The 19,610-nt window shown below is 38.9% G+C and overlaps 1 protein-coding gene across 1 annotated transcript in view; it reads left to right on the top strand.

Moving 5' to 3' along the window:
• The first annotated feature begins 1,542 nt into the window (after window positions 1-1,542).
• The window catches only part of ALKAL2 (ALK and LTK ligand 2), a 116,542-nt gene continuing 98,474 nt past the window's right edge, over window positions 1,543-19,610 (top strand). Inside the window, exons 1-2 of the mRNA XM_089671975.1 lie at window positions 1,543-2,271; window positions 2,525-2,811. Coding sequence (XP_089528101.1) covers window positions 2,559-2,811 — 253 coding nt within the window. The 5' untranslated portion in view covers window positions 1,543-2,271; window positions 2,525-2,558. The remainder of the gene's footprint in view (window positions 2,272-2,524; window positions 2,812-19,610) is intronic.

Raw genomic sequence — 19,610 nt, 5'->3', positions numbered from 1 at the left:
TCTACTTCTCCTACCACTCCATCCCCCACAGCCATTTCCTCCTGTACTACTATCCCCTCCCTCCTGGATTGTAAGCTCCAAGGAGCAGGGCCCTCGAACCCCTCGTGTATTGTATTGTTACTGTATTGTCCCATGTACTGTCTCCCACTATAATGTACAGCGCTGAGCAAACTTTTTGGTGCTATATAAATACTGTGTAATAATAATAATAAGGTGAACTCATCCTTTATGGTGAACTTATCCTTGGAGTTAATTCATTCAGAGAACACAGAATGATGTGGCTGTGTGGGTGGAGCCCCACGCAGTCATGCCTTTTTATAAAAAGTGACAGCTAGTACAGGGAACATCTCCTCTACTTCTGTCACAGGGAGGGGGGCATCGAGCAGCAGCTGCAGCATTGGGAACATGTTACCTGTTCCACCCTAGGGGGTGAAGCATGTAACATGTTCCCAGGGGCGGACTGACAACTCATGGGGCCCCCCAGGCAATAGGGGATCATAGGGCCCCGGTGTCCTTGCCCAAACTCAAAAAAGCCTATGAAAAAGGTACCAGAGGCATCACATGGGGCCCCCTACTGACCCAGGGCCCTCGGGCAGTGCCCGAGTTTCCAAATGGTCAGTCCGCCCCTGCATGTTCCTAAAGGTAAACTTATCCGTTAACACTGGTGAACGGGCTCTTTGAGTTCTTTCTCTATTGTTCTGAATCATATTATCCTGATTACATAAAAAGTAAAACGTAATTTAAAGTTCATTTGCATTAATTTAAAGTGGTTGCAAAGGCAGATGGTTTTTTTACCTTCATTCATTCTGTACATGAAGGCAAAAAACCTTCTTTGTGCAGCAGCTCCCCCAGCCCCCTCAATACTTACCTGAGCCCCATCGCAATCGAGCGATGTGAATGACAGCCTTAGCTGTCCTGGGTTTCTGCCTCCTTATAGGCTGAGACAGCAATAGCTCTCACTGCTGTCAATCACAGCCAGTCAGCCAATGAGATAAGAGATAGGACGGGGCCAAGCCGCAGCTCTGTGTGTCAATGAACACATGGAGTAGCAGGTGCCCCCATAGCAAGCGGCATGCTGTAGGGGCACCTGACAGAAAGGAGGAGCCAGTAGCGCCAGCGGGGGACCTGCAGAGAGGAAGATCTGGGCTGCTCTGTGCAAAATCACCACTGCACACAGCAGGTAAGTATACACACGTTTGTTATCCCCCCACCCCCACCCTCTGCCCCAAAAAAAAGAACCTTTAGAATCCCTTTAAATGTAATTAAGTCATTTACAAAACCTAGTAATTTTTCAGCCTGTAAATATTTGTAAAATATATAAAGTGGTCCTCGCAGTGAAAAGCTATGAGAGCCCTGCTGTATGCTAAGCTAGAGAAAAAGAAAGTGTTATCTCTGCACACAGTTAATTAGGATCGCTGCCACAGTGCCACTTGTGGCCAGTAGGTGGCGGTAGATGAGCCGCCAATAAGTGGCTGTAGTGACAACGAGCAGGACATTTAATCCTTCAGCAGCGATGTGATGAATTGTTATATAAAGCAATAGAAGAAACGAGAGCTTGAACCTTTCCGTGCCGAAATCACTTGTGCCCTGCTCTCCTTTTTCCATTCTTCCTCTTTCTTCACCTGCAGACAATCAGCCTTGTATTTGCTCTTTGCTGGGAGTGGTAAGCACACAGATCCGAGCAAATAGAAAAGTTCAAGCAGATCAGATTACTCCATCCTCATCCCCCCTTTTCCCTGGCCCTGATTGACAGGAGGGAACGGTCTCTTCCCCTGACACCCTGGCCAGGTTGGAGTTCTCTGCCCTCCATACAAGGTGACAGATCTGCCAAGGTAACAGTGGAGCCAGTCCCCTTTAATGGATTCCTGTAACCTTCCCTGTGTGATTATGAGAAGACAGAAAGTTGCTACTGGGAAGTCAGTGTAAAATGATCGCTGTCATAGAGGAGCCCTGCCTGGACTTCCCAGTACCCACAGGGCTGTGATGATGATCGGGAAGAGGGCAAAGCCTTGCTAATTGTCGGGATCTCCTGGCCACAGCTCACAGGGGAGACCCCCCATAGCAACTCACTCTTCTTCAAGTTGACTTTTGTTTCCTCCCACATCCAATTCGATCTGATCAGATCCAGCAGCCAGCTCATGGACAAGCTAAACTCTATATAAGACCCATGTGGTGGGACTGGTATGGTTCACAGTGACTTGGAGGAGCTGCAAACTTCTTGCTGCTGCTGTCAGCTTTCTGCCAAAGGGGAGCCTGAGCCCACCCAGCAAGGTAACTGTGCTGATCCATCCTGCTCTGCAGGTGCCTGCTGTCACTTTGTCTCTGACAACTTCTAGCTGTGTGTGCTTATGACTGCTAGTGCTGCTGTGTACTTTAATGCATGATGTGAGCAAGGGGGTAGAAAGAGTGCTGGGCTGCTGACACTTTCCACTTTGCAGAGCTAGCCCTGAAGGATGCTCAGATTCACTGTCACATCCAACCACACTGATAGAAGTCTACTTTCTTTCCCCCCAACCTAACATAGAGTTGTGGACCTCACTTGACTGCTGGATGAGAAGATGAGGGGTGTCAGGTACAGCGCAGTGCTGGCCATTCTGCTCCTATTGCTCTCCTCTGGATACTGCAAGGACAGGACTGACTCCAGTAACCTCACAGACAAGACCCTGCTCAATTTTATCATGAAACTCATCAAAGACTTTAAGAAGTATAACCTGGAAGAGGAGAATCAAGTGCAATATCCCTCCAAACAAAGTTATTACCCTGAGGAAAAGGAGGATGTGGAGTATGGAGCCTACCAGGAGCAGAGAGTAGGTAAGTGCTTGGCTAGGGAAGTGGAATAGCCTGCTAGCTATGACTGGTGCTGTTCTCAGTGCTTCACTCAATGCAAAAGGCAAACTAGGCAGATGCCTAAGACAACAGATTCATGGTGATGGTAGGGATGGCAGAAAGTCAAATTGGGAGCAAAATGTAATATATTGCAGTTTACTAATCCTTAGACGTGGTGGCTGCATTTATTTTCTTTTTCAGAATTTCCCTCCTCTTTTCACCTGGTGATTTGACTAGTAACTCCTCTCCTGTATCAGAGTGCCTCCACTCTGGATGAAGGAGCACAGAAACACTCTTGGACATCAGTACTGTTAATCTGAGTGGAACAGAGTGCTAGATGCTCTAGCAGATTCACCAAACAAATTAAAGCCAAACTCCAGCTCACACTCTTTAAGAAGTTTCAGCATTTGTTTTTTGTTTCTTTTGGGATAAATGTTGTTTATAACTGAATAAAAGCTGATAATTGTAAGCACCCCTGTCAGTGGTAAATGGTTTGTCTCATCCCTCTAACTACTACATCTGAAGGACAGCTGGTCCTATTGAAAGAATAACAGGCTTACTGTTAGGATCACAAGGTGCAATAATAGAAAGGAAGCCTAAAATGGAAAACTAATGCAGCCACCACATTTAAGAATTGGTAAACTGTAATATGGTAAATGTTTGCTTTTGGGTTTAATAACACTTTAAGGCATTCTATTATTTATTACAGGTATTTATATAGTACCAGGAATTTTTGCAGAGCTTTACATATTTTTGTACAGGCACACCCTCCTTGCTTCAAACAGCATACAAGCTAAAGTCCTTACATCACATTCATACTAGGGCCAGTTAACTTGCCAGCAGGTTTTTGGAGTGAGGGGGGAAACCAGTGCAAGGAAATGGAGAACATGCAAACTCCATGCAGGCAATGTCATGGTTGGGATTCACACTGATGACCCTAGTGCTTTAAGGCAGAAATGCTAACCACTAAGCCACTGTGCTACTACATCAGGTTGTATTTTGATAAGAAATTTGGTGCTGAAAAGAAGGATACCACAAAGCCAAACCAGGCAGTTGCCAAAGTCCCCATGCCTTTATGGTGCAAGTTCATTTAAGGTGTACCTCCACATTGATGACAGATCTGGCACTGGAAAGCAAGATAGCAAGAAACCTGACCAGGGAGCTGCCTGAGACATCACATTTAAAGTCATTTATACTGTACATCCACCTTTATGGGAAATGTGGAGCCAGAAAGCAGGGGAGTAAGGTTATTTAAAGCATATCTAAGTCCAAGAACAAAAATTGATAGTATTGCAGTCTACCAGTCCCAGATGTGGTGTCTGCATTCATTTTCTTTTTCTTTTTTTCCCACAATTTTTTCCTTTATTTTACTCTGGTTATCCTGCCATTAACACTCTTCTACTGCACTGAGCAATGTTTTCACCCTACAACAAGGAATGTGGCAGGCAGGACTACATAACACCTCCCTCTGCTCCATAACAAGGGAAAGGTTTTGTAGTTCATAGAGATAGCAGGGAACAATACTAACTAATACAGAGGCAGAGAGTGCAGGAAATTATCAGCTCACAAGTTTTCTGGATCGATGAACAGCTATTCTTGTTTTTGTTTCTTTTGGTCAGACAGATATAATAAAACACTTTCAATGGTAAATGTAAAATGAGCAGGGAGCAAAGGGAGCAGATAAAGGAAGTTTACTCATACTTTAATTAGTACCTTCACCTTTCTAAGAAAAAAATGGTGCCAGAAAGCATAATAAGGCATTGGATTTATGGAGATATTTAATTAGTATCATCAATTTTGTTGACGGATCTGGTTCTGGAAAGCAGGGTATCAAAGTAAAACATTTTGTAAATGGTATTCCTGACCTTGCTTTTTATGTTAAGCTTTTATTGCCTTATGTTATCTCCTTTGGGTAATACTGGAATGCCCTTATTTTGGCTTTTGCAGCCTTTTTTACTATAAAATCTAATATTGTATCATGTTTGACTGGTGGCTTGCCAACAACTTTGGATTTATTATTGCAAACTAGTTCAGGCATAACAATAGTAAATAATAGCTGATTGATGTTAATTTTCTTGACTTTCTGGTTTTCAGTTAAGTTTGCCTAGGCACACATGTGGGCCAGTTCACAATTTTAGACAGCAAAGTTAGATTACTTTTACCCCGTGACATTACAGTAAAATGTATATCCTAAGACAATATGGCTATGCCTAAGGCAATAGATTCATGTAAGGTCATTTAAAGTGTGCCTCCACATTTATGACAGATTTGGCTCTGGAAAGCAGGATAGGAAAATGCCAAACCAGGGAACTGCCTAAGGCATCACATCCATGGAGTAAGGGTATTAAATGAGTACCACCACCTTATGACATATTTTGTACTGGAAAGCAGGGTAACAAATAATACATTTTATAAATGATATTAATGACCTTGCTTTATATATTATGCTTCTTTGGTCTTTTGATATAACTTTTGGGTAAATGCTGGAAAGTACTGTATATATATATAATTATTTTTTTTTAATGACAGTAGTACATTTTTACACAGCACAGCATTACATTGTTTCCACAATTCTCAAGAAGTGAACATTCCTGATTGGGAACAGAGTGATGTCTGGACTGTTTACAAACATAATGTTACAAAAAGTAATTTGTAAAGTTCTTTTATTGACTATCCGGAATATCAAGTTACCTCCTGAGTGCGTTTTATTGTTTTTCCTAAAGATCACATTTCGTTTTTTTTTTCCAACAAATGTACTGTATGTGAGCGATGGCTTGCTGAGACTATGTTGAACATATAAGGGCAAATGAGGCATTTGTTTAGAGTATATTAGTTACAAGGTAGAAGTTTTTTTTTTACTTTTATGCTATTGATCTTTTTGGTATTTGTTTCTTATTTTGGCCTTACAAGCAGCCTTTGTTTTGATGAAATCCAATAGTGTAGGATGATTGACTTGTGGTTTGCCAACAACTTTATATATTAGGGCAAACTAATTTAGGAAATAAATTAATGATGTAATAAATAAAGGCTGATTGACATAACTTTGTTGACATTCCACTGTTCACTTTTCTATGTATTTCCCCTATTACCACGATCTTTACATAATGTTGTACGTTCACACATATGAGCTAGTTATTCACTGTTGGTAAGCGACAAAGTTAGATTACTTTTACACTGTGATATTAAAGTAATATGTATATCCAAAGACAATAAGCAAAATAAAAATGTAAAAAAGAAAACAAACTCTATATATTTACACACAAGGTTACACAGTATTGCTTTTTACATTTTAGCTTTTTTTATGCCTCATAATGTCATGTGATTTTGTAATAGTTAAATACCTTGATTAGACTTTTTATAGCTAAGAAAAAAATACTGTAATTTATGAAGGATCCATACACACTGGGCTTAAAAAAAACTTTGGGTAGAAAAAAACGCTCACACAGAGCGTTTTTTTTACACATTTTTAGGCGCATTTAGAGTTTTTCTGCTAGCAAATTCCTCTCAAAAACACAATCCAGAAGGTTTTTTTCTGCCTCCAAATGATGAGTCTAAAATATGCCTATAAACATCCTAATGTGTATAGACATATGGGATAACACTGAGCAGCTTCTACAGGCAGAAAAAAATGCTAAATTGTAGAAGCAGCATTTTTAAGCCCAGTGTGCATGGACCCTAAAGGTCAGTGTTACAACAGTTCCATCAATGTGTAGTTCAATGGTTGAGCAATTGCATTGCCACCTTCAGGAGCTGCTCAGGGGATCCAATGCAACTGCTGATAACCAGGGAACACCATCAATTTGTATAAAAAAACAAACAGTTCTATGTCCAGCTACAAATCATCAAAGAAAAAGTTTAGGGGGATTTGAAGGTGATGCAAATCTTTTCTACAAAGTTGTTGCTAGTATGGCATTGCCTGTTTATTAGTTTGTATGGTTGGCCTGGCTATAGAGGACATTCACAGTGGATGACACTCTAGTGCAGCCTTTCTCAGTCAGGGTGTTGCGAACGGTCGAACCCTTTGCTTTTTCCATAGGTTACTAGGGATTCCTTGAGCAAAGAACAGTGGTGGATCTATCTCCCGCCTGATGGTACCTGAACAGTGACAGCACCAGTAGCACATGTGCAGCACATGTACAGTGGCTAAATGGTTAGCACTTCCACATGGCATTACTAGGATCATTGGTTCAAATCACAACCATGTCACCACCTGCCTGGACTTTCCATGTTCTCCCTGTGCCTGTGTGGGTTTCCTCCGGGTTTTCCAATTTCCTCCTATACTCCAAAAACATGCTGGTAGGTTAATTGGATCCTGTCTAAATTGGCCCTTGAATATGAATATAAGTTAGAGATGTTAGATTGGTTGCCCCTTGAGATTTAGGGACTGATGTAAATGTACAATATGTAAAGTGCTGCATAAATTAACAGTGCTATATAAATACCTGTAGTTATAATAATAATTTGTCTGAGCCAATGACCTGGGATCAGTGGAGCTAATCTCACAGGTAAGCAGCCACTGATGCCAGTATTCTTTTAAGCTGGGATACACTTGAATCTTTCATTTGTTCAACCCAGCGAGAGCGCTGTACTAACTATTCAATATTAGTGCAGTGATCTCTCCTGCTGTGCCTTTGTGTTCTGACAGGGGGACTGTCCCCCCGCCAGAACACACGAATCAGTGCTCAAAGCCATTAGCTGTGAGCACTGATTGGATGCTGCTTTTCCAGCATGTCCCTTTGACAAAAGCCGTCCTTTAACCGCTTGCCCACCGCCCTATAGTAGAACTACTGTTACAGGGAGGCAGGGCTGCGCAAAAGCACACATATATATATATACCTGATTTACATTTCCGGGTAGGGGGCGCACGAGCGCGCGCCACCCTACCTGCTCTGCCATTGGCAGCTAGGCATGTCAGTCACCAGGTCCTGGCTGGAGATTCTCCATCGGCACCCGGCGATCATTGTGCAAAGCTGACAGGGTAGAGACCTGTGTGTAAACAACACTGGTCTCTCTCCTGCCAGCAAGGATATGCTACTTTGTATTTCTCTGTACAGCAGAGAAATACAAAGCAGCATGCCTCACAAGTAAAACAGCACACACAGTAAAAAATCACATAGCACACAGTTAACCCTTTGATTGCTCAAAAGTTAACCCCGCATTGCCCAGTGTCATTAGTACAGTGTCAGTGCTTTTATTAGCACTGATCACTGTATTGGTGTCACTGGGGATCTCAGTGGCAGTTAGTCAGTTCCCACCCAGTGTCAGAATGCCCGCCACAGTCCCGCAGTCCCGCTATAAGTCACTAATCGCTGCCATTACTAGTATAAAAAAAAAAATAAATTCAGTATATATACCGCCATTTGTAGATACTGTAACTTTTACATACACTAATTAATTTATACTTATTGGGATTTTTTTTTTAGCAAAGACGTAGCAGAATACATTTTGGCCAAAATTTATAACAAAATTAGATTTGTTTAATTTTTTTATTGGATATGTTTTATAGCAAAAAGTCAAAAATATTGTTTTTTTTTTTTCAGAATAGTTTTTTGTAACCAAATACCACCAAAAGAAATCTCTATTTGTGGAAAAAAAAGAACATAAATTTTATTTACGTACAGTGTTGGATGACCGTGCAATTGTCAGTTAAAGTAGCACAGCGCCGTATCACATAAAATGGCCTGGTCAGGAAGGAGGGTAAATCCTTTGGAGGACAAGTGGTTAAAAGAACAGCAGTACACATGGTCCGAATGTCTGACTGTGTGTACCCAGCTTAAGGGGCCCTTCCCCTACCGATTACTGATGTAAGGGGAGAGGGGGGGTTACATTCCCAATGACTGCCAATTTAAGGTGGCAATTTTCCTGGGATACAACACTTTTCAGTATCCAGCTTTCTTCTTTAGTGAGCTTTAGTCATAATAAGTTTTAGCAGGCGTTCCTTGAGACACCAAATTATTTGAAGAGTTCTTCCATGGTAAAATGGTTGAGAACATTGCTCTAGTGGCTCATTAGTAGAGGTGCTTAAAGTGACACTAAGGGGTTTATTTACTAAAGCTGGAGAGTCCAAAATCAGACTCCCTTCTGCATAGAAACCAATCAGCTTCCAGGTTTCATTGCCAAAGCTTCATTGAACAAGCTGAGGTTAGAAGCTGATTGGTTTCTATGCAGAAGGGAGTCTGATTTTGGACTCTCCAGCTTTAGTAAATAAACCCCTAAGTGACTTGGTTTAAAAAAAGAAAATTGTATTCAAGTATACACTCACCGGTCACTTTATTAGGTACACCTGTTCAATTGCTTGGTAACACAAATTGCTAATCAGCCAATCACATGGCAGCAACTCAATGCATTTGGTCATCAAGATGTGCTGAAGAAGACTTGCTGAAGTTAAAACCGTGCATCAGAATGGGGAATAATGGGGATTTAAGTGACTTTGAACATGGCATGGTTGTTGGTGCCAGACGGACTGATCTCTGTATTTAAAAAAACAGCTGATCTACTGGGATTTTCACTCACAACCATCTCTAGGGTTTACAGAGAATGGTCTGAAAAAGAGAAAATATCCAGTGAGCAGCAGTTGTGTGGACAAAAATGCCTTGTCGGTGTCAGAGGTCAGAGGAGAATTGGCAGACATTCAGATGGTAGGGTGAGATTTTGGCATGAAAAAACAAGCATGGATCCATCCTGCCTTGTATCAATGATTCAGGTTGTTGGTGGTGGTGTAATGGTGTGGGGGATATTGTTTTGGCACTAGCATGGTGTACCTAATAAAGTGGCCAGTAAGAGTATATTCTTACCTCAAAAAGTACCTTCTATTGCTCTCAGTTTCCTCCAAATCTCCAGATTTTATTATATTTGCTAGTGTGATATTATAGCTGCAACTTTCTGTTAGAAGGTGGCTACATTCATTCTCCATGGTCCCTTTGTGTGTTGGAACGTAGTCACTCTTCATCGTTCCAGAGATGGTCCATGTACTATGGGATTTGTAGTGTTTACAGAGTAGTGCACATGACTGCAACTAACATGCACTGCTCGTTCCAAACAAATGGAAGGGGAAAATGAGAGGTTAGAGGACTCACAGAGGATGTTAACAGAATGTAGAAAAAGACATTAAAGCAGTATTAAACCCAAAACCAAAAAATGTATTATACTGCAGGTTACTAATCATTAGAGGTGATGACTGCATCAGTTTTCTTTTCTTTGGCTTTTTTCGTTTTGTTTTCACATGGTGATAAGGCCAGAAACACACCTCCTGTATTAGTGAGACACCAATCTAGAAGAATGAGCACAAGAGGCACCGCAGACAGCAGCATTTTTAGTCTTGGGGGGAGGGTAGTGTTAAATGTATTAGTAGATTTAAATACACTAAACAAACTGAAACAGATTGTTTTCCTTTTGGGATAAAGATTTTACAGCGTTAAGTGGTTTGTATCATGCATGTAAACTGATACATTCTGCTGGAGAGCTTGAGTTTCTGAAATTTAACAAACTTGCTGGCTGGATAACCAAAAATAGAAGACTGAAAGAAAGCCTAAAAAAGAAATGCAGCAATCACAGCTAAGAATTTGCAAGCTGCGGCATAAAAAATGTTTGCTTTATGGTTTAATACTGCTTTAAAAGACTATTTAATAAAAACAGATTACATAGATAGCCATTAAGTAGCGGAGGTGTATGGATTGTTTTTGAAGCATAAGGTTATTGTGCTGTGTTACTTTAAGGACCGATTCCCTAAACAAATAATATGCCAATCTTAGCATTAATATAAACTTATTTTTTGGCCTTGCTCACATGTTGCCTACCTAGCCATGGATACATATCTCATTAAAAATAGAGTTTTGTCTTCTAAGAAGTAGGTATCCTACAACTTTAGCCATTGCTGTATGCTGGTTTTATTATGTCAAGCAAGGTCTGGGCCAGACAAATACACATAGGGGTTGATTAACTGAAGGAAAAAAAGCTGTTCACTATGAAAGTGAATCTTCCCTGAACTTAGTTTATTGAATGAGGTGAAAATTCACTTTGCAAAGAATACCAAATCACGTGCAAGGAAAATAATAAAAAGAGATGTATTTTTGCTTGCACATCGTTGGATGATGGAAATCAGCAGACCTTCAGCCCATACGTTAGACTAAGGGAAAATTATCTTGTAAAGTGCAAAGACCATTTGCCTTTTAATAGATAAATTTCATAGTTGCCTAGCAATTTCAACCAGGTTTTGATGACAAAGATCACTATACGGATCAGGGCTCCTCCACCATAAAAGCTGAACATTTGAATATTTCTATCCATATGGCACTGAAACTTATTGAGTGTGTTTTAAATTGCTAGTAATATTTACTTGACCAGTCCAAGAGCTAAGGGTAGTGATTATGGATAACCAATCAAGCAACCAATTGGTTTTCAGTTTATCAAAATCAAATTAGTGAAACATCAATCTGAATTACCAAAATGGCCGTTACATATAAGCCAATATATATTTATATTTTTTGGAACCTCTGACTAAGTTTAGCGATTTCCAGGACATTCATCTCTATGGTGAAAAAAAAACCTTGCTGTACACTAAATCTTTGCTGCTTTAAGTAGGGGGTATAATGGAAAGTCTTTGACTCCGGGACAGAAAAATAAGATTTCCATATTAAAATGCTTTGTTACAGCTGCTGCTTGTTGCTTGAACTGCCATATCATACAATATAGGCTATATTACATCTAGGTCATAGGATTGGTAAAAGTAGACAGATCATGCTTGTTGGCATTACCTGGGTGTTGTGTAAGCTGGTCCTGGAGGCTGTGTGTTTCTGGATACTGTTTTTCTCACATGCTCCAGCTTGTGTAGGTCTGTCTACCTCTATTCCTCAGCCAAGTATGTAAGCCAGGGTATGGAACTACTCAAGAAGTTGGAATCATTCATTTTAACTATCTCAGCAAAATGGTCTAACCCTCACTGGGTATACTCCATCCAGGACTCTCCACATTAGCACTGCTGTATGTACAAGAGCTCCCTTTGCTTTATTTGAACTTGAAATATTAGAGATAAGCAGGGTATGTCTCTTGTTATGATCCACAGAAAAAGAAAGACTTTCTAGCATGGCACTTAGAGAATATAAATTAGACACATGCGATAGATATATAAAAAAAATTCCAGCTTTATTATTCACAGTGTAAAAAAGTTTAAAAGAATGTGTATGATGTTCCTTTTAATACTCTTATTTGACTCACTACAAACACAACTACTTGCAATACACTGAGGGTTCCATTTCACAGACAACAAAACAAAAATGTAGTTTTTTGCTAGTCTAGGATGATGGCACTCTAGGGCAGCATTTCTCAACCTTTTTACTGTTGCAGCACCCTTTAAAACAATGTAAAATCTCTACTCACTCCAGTTTATGATGTGAAAAATTTAAATGTTCCTTGTCATTGGGAAACCTGAGCCTGAGCCAATGCACGCAACCGCCTTAATGAAATGAAGTTCACATCAAAAGCCCCCTTTCACATCAGTGGTTCCCCTATGACATCAGAGGTTCCCCATCACATCAGAGGCCTCCCATCATTTCAGAGTACCCCCTTCACGTCAGAGTCATCCCTTCATTTAGAAGGCCCCAAACACATCAGAGCCCCCTATACATCAGAGATCCCCTGTACATTAGAGCTACCTTGATTCTTGGCAAACATGCTTGCGACATCGCAGGGTAACCCAGACTGAACCCTGATTGAAAAATGCTGCTGTAGGGCTCTAGCCCAATATCACAGTGCTTGTCTTCTGTCTTTTTTTTGGAAATCATAGCATTTTTCTAGTTATTATAGCATGTAGGAGTAGGAAGATCATTGGGTTTAGTCAGTAAAACAATTCAAGGAACAGAGTACCATGTGCAAGGTGCATTGCCCATAGACACTAGTGTGGCTCCAGCTTGAGGACTTCCAAGTTCTAATTTAGAAGCTATAGAATTATTATGATCGGTACTTTAAACCTTGCATTGTTTAATAAACAAATACACACAAGTAACTTACTTATTTGCCGGTGTATAAGGTGACTGGGTGTATAAGACAACCCCCTAATTTTCCAGTTAAAACATAGGTTTTGGGCTATACTTGCCATATAAGACTACCCCCCTTCTGAGGCAACACCATTTAAAAACATCAGATTTGATTTAAATAATTTTAATTAACATGGTTATGACTTACCGGTACTTAAAATCCTTCAAAATCCTCATCATGTTCATCCTCTGACATCAGAAGCACAGTTATTATGTTCCTTGGCAAAGTTTACAACTTTCAGTTTGAAACTGGCTTCATATTTCCTTCTTCTTGCTGGAGCCATGATGGGGTCTTGCCTACCAGCCATTTTGTTTAAATACACCCACTAATGTGTCAGCCCGCTGGATGTGCAGTAACACTGTATATACGGTAGCTTTGTCTACATACAGTATACCGTGCTGAGCCAATCACGGCAAGCGATGTATTCTATTAATCCCCCTGGTGGTATTCCCGAGTGTAGCTCGAGGTTAACTTTCAGTACCAGAAGCGGTAGCCCCGAGCTACACTAGGGATTACCCTGCAGCGTTGCTCTGGGATTCCCTCCAGCACTTACCTTGTCCTGCGCTCCCACGATGTCCCCCCTGCAGCGTCCCCGGCATCTCCTCCAGCCAATGCCGGAATCCGTCTTCCGGGTTCCAGTCCCTGCGAGCATCGGGACAAACAGGATGTACGGGGACGGAACCGGCGGGAAATTCAAAAATGTTAAAAAGTGACATTCACTAAATACACAAAAATCACATAGTAAAACATTACTGTATCATAACATTTCACTCATTTTGTTTCTAGTGCTTTGTCCTGTGCCCTGCCTGCATTTTTACTGTTCTTTCTGTCTGGAAACTTAGAAATGTCCATGGCATCCAAAAAGCGCCCCTTTAGGTCAAAAGCGGTTTTAGACCAGCTAGAGAACAGCGATAGTAAATCAGAACCACTTGCAGAATTGAGTGATAATGATTCGTGGGGAAATTCGTCATCAGACACTGAAAACGATTCTGCGACTTTGCTCAGTGATGTGCGAACTTGGCGCTATATTTCAAATTTCAGTGTTTTTGGTTTGATTACATTATTGAATTACATTTATTATTATAATATTATTTTTTTTAATGATTATTTATCATATTATACTTTATGATTTCATGTTTCAAATTTTATCATACCCGGGATGTTTATTAGACTCTTGTTCGGACAGATTTCAGTGAGTTATTCCTAAAAATTACAGGCCTACAATAAAAAAACAACATATTTCCATGCAAAAAAATTTACCAGCACAGAAATATGGACATAATCAGACCGCTAGGGAGGTTAATGAATACAAGTCAGAGAGGAGGGCTGATGATGCAACCTCTGCCAATCCGAGCAGGCTTTATATTCATTAATAGAATGCATCACTTGCCGTGATTGGCTCAGTGCGGTATACTGTATGTAGCCGAACTTACCGTACATACAGTATTACCGCACATCCAGCTGGCTGACAGATTAGGGATGTCTGTTTTGAGCCAGCTTGGCCCAAATGAACTAAAGGTTCACACTGTATACCCCACGTATAAGATCACCCCCAATTTTTGGTGTATGTTTTTAAGTATAAAAGTTGTCTTATACGCTGGAAGATACGGTATTTAGTGCTATATATCCATTCATGGTCAGTAATCTAAAAAATATGGACAATAACAAGGGGCTATGAACCTAACATCACCAGCTGTGTCTTTAAGGACACAGCACAATGTATTCATGCTCAAGCGAATCATCTGCAAATAATTGCTGTGCAAAGTTCTACTTCTCCGAATAGAGTGGTGTGCATTAGTCCCTACTTGAAAGTTGGAAGAAGTGTTTAAAGTATAACTAAAGGAAAAACTTGGATAGAGTAGAAAGGATTCAGAACGCCTGTAAGGTTGTTATTGCTGTCTGTGTCCCTGCTATGGAGATTCACCCCCCCCCCCCATTTGTCCTGTTTACCTTTATCACAGAAAGTGAAAGAAAATCCCAAATTTGGGTTGTCACCAGAACAGGAATGGAGGGGAAATCTTCCAATGAGGACAGTAGTTCTAGTGACACTTCTAGTGGCTTCTGTGTTCACGGTGCATCAGGCTGGCCACTCAGCACAAGACCGGAAAGCCAGTGGAGATCACTAGAACGGTGGTGTTTGCTTCAGTGATTTCCAGCTTCCAGGAGCATCAGCCAGGTATTTTATGTACATAGTTATAATGGTCCAAGCTGGACTAATGTAACTCTGTAGAAATATATAATGTCTGAAAATATTCTTTAAGTAATGTATTATTTTTAATGCTTAATAAAAAAAATAATGCAGATATAGCATTATACCTTTTTTGATATTTTTTAAATGCTCTTGAAATTGATTTGTCCTTTTTTACTGTGCAACAGTAACTTCTGTGAACAAACCTCTTGTAAATGATGTTTTCTTTCTATAAAATGTTTGTGTCTGATGCATAACAGAAAATCATAAGGTTTCAATATGTATGATAGCAGTAATGCATACAATCTTTCTTTGCTGTCCTTCATTTAGTGCAGGTTACATCTTTTCCCAATTAATCAGTGATGACATTTTTTGAATAAGGATAACTATGGGTATAGAACCATACTCTGACAATCCAAAAGTTGGAACAATCTCTTTGCGATCCTCATGAGAGTTGCCCATCCATTTATTAGCTTATGAGCTGCATTCAGTTATAACAAGTGTTAACAAGCCACATTAAAGCCGAAAGTAGAAGTAAAGTCCACTAACGTCAAACACATAATTCACAGAGAAACGCTACACTTTCCTAAACCCAATTTTTTTTTTAACCTGATACCTGTGGCTATAATGATATTCCTGGCTTGTAAATTGCAGGTCACGCAATAGGTCTGGCTTGCTGAGCAATCCACAGACCTGCTGGTTGGCGTGTCAAGAGGGGGGGGGCATGATGATGTGAATGTGCAATATATATGTAAAGCGCTACGCAAATTGATGGCACTATATAAGTACCTGAAATAAATAAAATAAATAAATAAAATAAACCATGGATTCCCTCACATTGGAAGGATTTCCTGTCACTCACTGTTTTGGCTGTGGGTCAGGAAGTGAAGGGAAATCTCCTCATTTGGACACAGATGGAAAAAAAAACCTGACAAAGGTTATAAGCGCCTCTTACTCTTCCCAAAATGAAAAAAGTGCCTGTAGTTCTACTTTAATGCACTTCTGATGTTTCAGAAGCATAATATTATTTTTTTATCCTCTTCAGTACAAGCATGCTTCACCCCCTGTATTACCTGAACAATTCCTGTTTTACAGTCTGTGATGGTTTGACAATTACTCAGTCATGCAACACTGTACCCAAATGTATTTTATATAATTTTTTCCAGGCACTCCGGTTTCCTCCTACGCTCCAAAGATATGTCGGTACCCACATGGAAGAAAAATATATTTGAAATATTTTATAAAAATTTTCTTCACAAATATATTGACATATATTTGAAATGATACAATTTTGGCCATATTCAATATATATACTACATGTTGAAATGCGTTTTTATTACAAAATAAATGTAAAATATTTTTAAAAATACATTTCAAATATACTATATGTCTTTACAAATACAAATCTACATTTTTGGAATGCATTTACAAATATATGTAAAAATATATGTTAAAATGACTTTTTTACATGTTAAAAAAAAATCCGAAGAACATATTTTAAAAAATATATATTTTTAAAATATTTTTCATATAATTTGTAACACATAAAAAGAGCATTTCAATATGCAGTACATATATATATATATATATATATATATAAATATATTTGTAAACATATTGAATATGGCTAAAATTGTAGCATTTCAAATATATGTCAATATATTTGGGAAAAATATTTTAAAAATATATTTCAAATATATTTTTCTTTCATATGGGCAGGTAAATTGGATCCTGTCTAAATTGGCCCTAGTATGTGTATGTATAAATGTAAACCTTAGATTGTATGCCCCTTGAGGGTTAGGGACTGATGTGAATGTACAATATATATGTAAAGCGCTGCGTAAATTGATGGCGCTATATAAGTACCTGAAAAAAATAAAAATAAGTAAACACATTTTTTAGACAGTTATATCTTTATTGTAGTGGTTTTTAATAAACACTGGCTTTTTATTTTTTACTTTATAAAGAAAATAAAAGGGTCCCCTTAATTTGTGCTGTAAGAAACACCAAATGAAAATACCACATTACAAAGACCCCCAAAATGATCCCTTTCTTGAATGCAGACATTCCCCATACCAATCACAAAACAAAATCCCCTAGTAGATGAGACCTGGAGTTGTCATCAATTGTGCACTAAATGGTAATCTTCACTCCCACGTGGGGCCTGTCAGTTAGCTCAGGCTCCAAGCACGACATTGTGGGGAGGTAGGTAACTTGTGGCATGCTTCTCATACCTGAGTAGGATTTTTACAGATCAGTGGTATAATCAGCATGATGGGGGAGATGCGTGCAGACAGATATATATATATATATATATATATAGTTATATAGGAATACCCAAGCACATCCAATCCAATCACCAAACAATTTCTCTTATTAAGCATTTTTGTACAAGGGTATAAAACTTGTACGTCTGTGCCTATTGAACAGGGTTTGTAAGTGAGCAATGGAAGTGAGTCTTATGCCTACACAGGCAGCTTCCTACTGTACATGCACAAGCAGTGCTGCGCCCTGCGAATCGTCCTGCAGCCTTCTGGGACCTGTGACATGTCCCCAGAGGCTGCAGGCAGAAAAGGAAGGAACTGAACATTCGCTTGGATAACCTAGTCAACTGCAAAAGCAAGTCACCTGCATGATTTCAGGTGCATATGAGGTGCATAGTGTTGCCATTGAGTTGCTGGTTGAGTTGCTCCAAACTGTTTCTGAGCTGCATTTCCATTTGGATTGACTTGTATGGCAAACAAAATCAGCTCAGACTCAAAAAAAGTCCTAACTGAGTTGACTGGTTATTTGCCTTCTATTCCTGCTCATTGTGCTGATACCTGCTCATTGTGCTAAAATACCTTTAAAATATCCTGTGAAAAATTAGATAAAGGGAACCAGTCTTATAAAATTGTGGTAATTAAGGTCTTGCTCACATAAATGTGTTACCAAATATAAATGAAGAAAAAAATAATAATAATTGTATATATATATATATATATATATATACATACAGTATATAAAATGTGGAGCTCCTCTTTCTGAATGTATATCTCTAACAATTTCAATAAATATAAAATGGCACCAATAAACAAATGTACAGATATGTAATATAAATATAATATAAATATAAATAATATAATTAATATACAATAATATTATATTTATATTATATATTATTATTATATTTATAACAATATAAAATAAGTGATATAAATAAACAAATGTACAGATATGCAAAATAAACAAATGTACTCAAGAGAATCTAATGAGCATATAGATAAATAAAAAACACAATCATAATTGCAGCTAAATAAATAAAACACAAACTACAACAAGCTGGGTAAAAAATAGTTCACGGGCATTTTATTATTGGTTTAAAGTCAAGATAACAAGTACAATTTTTTCATAAATGTATTCAAAATATCAAATAAACTCTCATGCCAGCTTGGCCACTGCAGCTCAAGCCGGAATTACTCACAACTTAAAATATCTATAAGATTTAACATAAACAAACTTCTTTAATATCAATGTGCTCAAATTAGAAAACCCAACCACTACAACTTAGGTTTTTTGTAACAAAATTGTCCCCCTTTAATCCTCAAAGGTGACAATACAACGTAAAAAATGGACACGACAGGCAGGGAAAGAGGGAGGGAGCTCCAAAGACCATGCCTTCTGAGGTGACTGTTCTGAGGGTGAACGGACCCTCTTTTTATAGCCCTATATTGGGCTTCCAGAAGGTTCTAGGGGTGAAAAGGTCACCTGACCTCTCAGGCAACCTATCAAAGGACTTCCCGCTCACCCCAAAGTTCATAAGAAAAATGATGCAAATATGTGTTTCCTTCTTTCATATACAGTATAAACACCTCACACTCTGTGATGCCCGTCACCTTGCACCTTAGAGCATAGACCCAACAACTAATCAGGTCTAGCTGTGCTTTTCCTACTTTTAGGGACAAGGAGTTCCTATATGATTCTCTATCTCCTTCCTGGTGAGTTGAATGGATCAGTGGCTCCACTGCCCTGGATGTGTTTGGATTTGTATAAGCACATTTGATTTTCTTCAGTCATCTAGTTATCTGTATGTACATTTGTCTATTTTGGTGTCATTATATATTTTTTGAAGTTATTAGAGATATACATTCAGAAATAGGAGCGCCACATTGTATATGATTTTTTATATCCTTTCTATACCAGGAAGAAAAACTCAGGTTTATTTTCCTATCAGGAGATTTATATCTTCAGCTCTTTATTTTAAAACAACATCCTTCTTTTTTAACTAGACAAGAGTTCAGAGTTTTCCATTAGCTAAGTGCACCTGTCATAGACAGCAGCATATCACATTTACAAAATATTCAGAGGAAAAATGCAAAAAAACTACACCTGATGTAATAATACCCTATTATAACCAGTTATTATAACTATCGCACTGACAGGCTTTTTTTTTAGAAAAAATAATGAAAAATGAAGAATGTGTAAAATAGTCATTTCAAGAAGTACTGATATAGAGGCTGGTGTGTCCAGTTCATCTGGAACTATTGGCAAAACAAGGCAGTGCATGAAAGGAAACCTTTAGGGC

This window comes from Staurois parvus, unplaced genomic scaffold, assembly GCF_062004578.1.
Source record: "Staurois parvus isolate SC_StPar_1 unplaced genomic scaffold, SC_StPar_1.0 ptg000116l, whole genome shotgun sequence".
NCBI lineage: Eukaryota > Metazoa > Chordata > Amphibia > Anura > Ranidae > Staurois > Staurois parvus.
The sequence above is the reverse complement of the archived record's forward strand: the minus strand, read 5'-3'. Positions and strand labels throughout refer to the sequence as shown.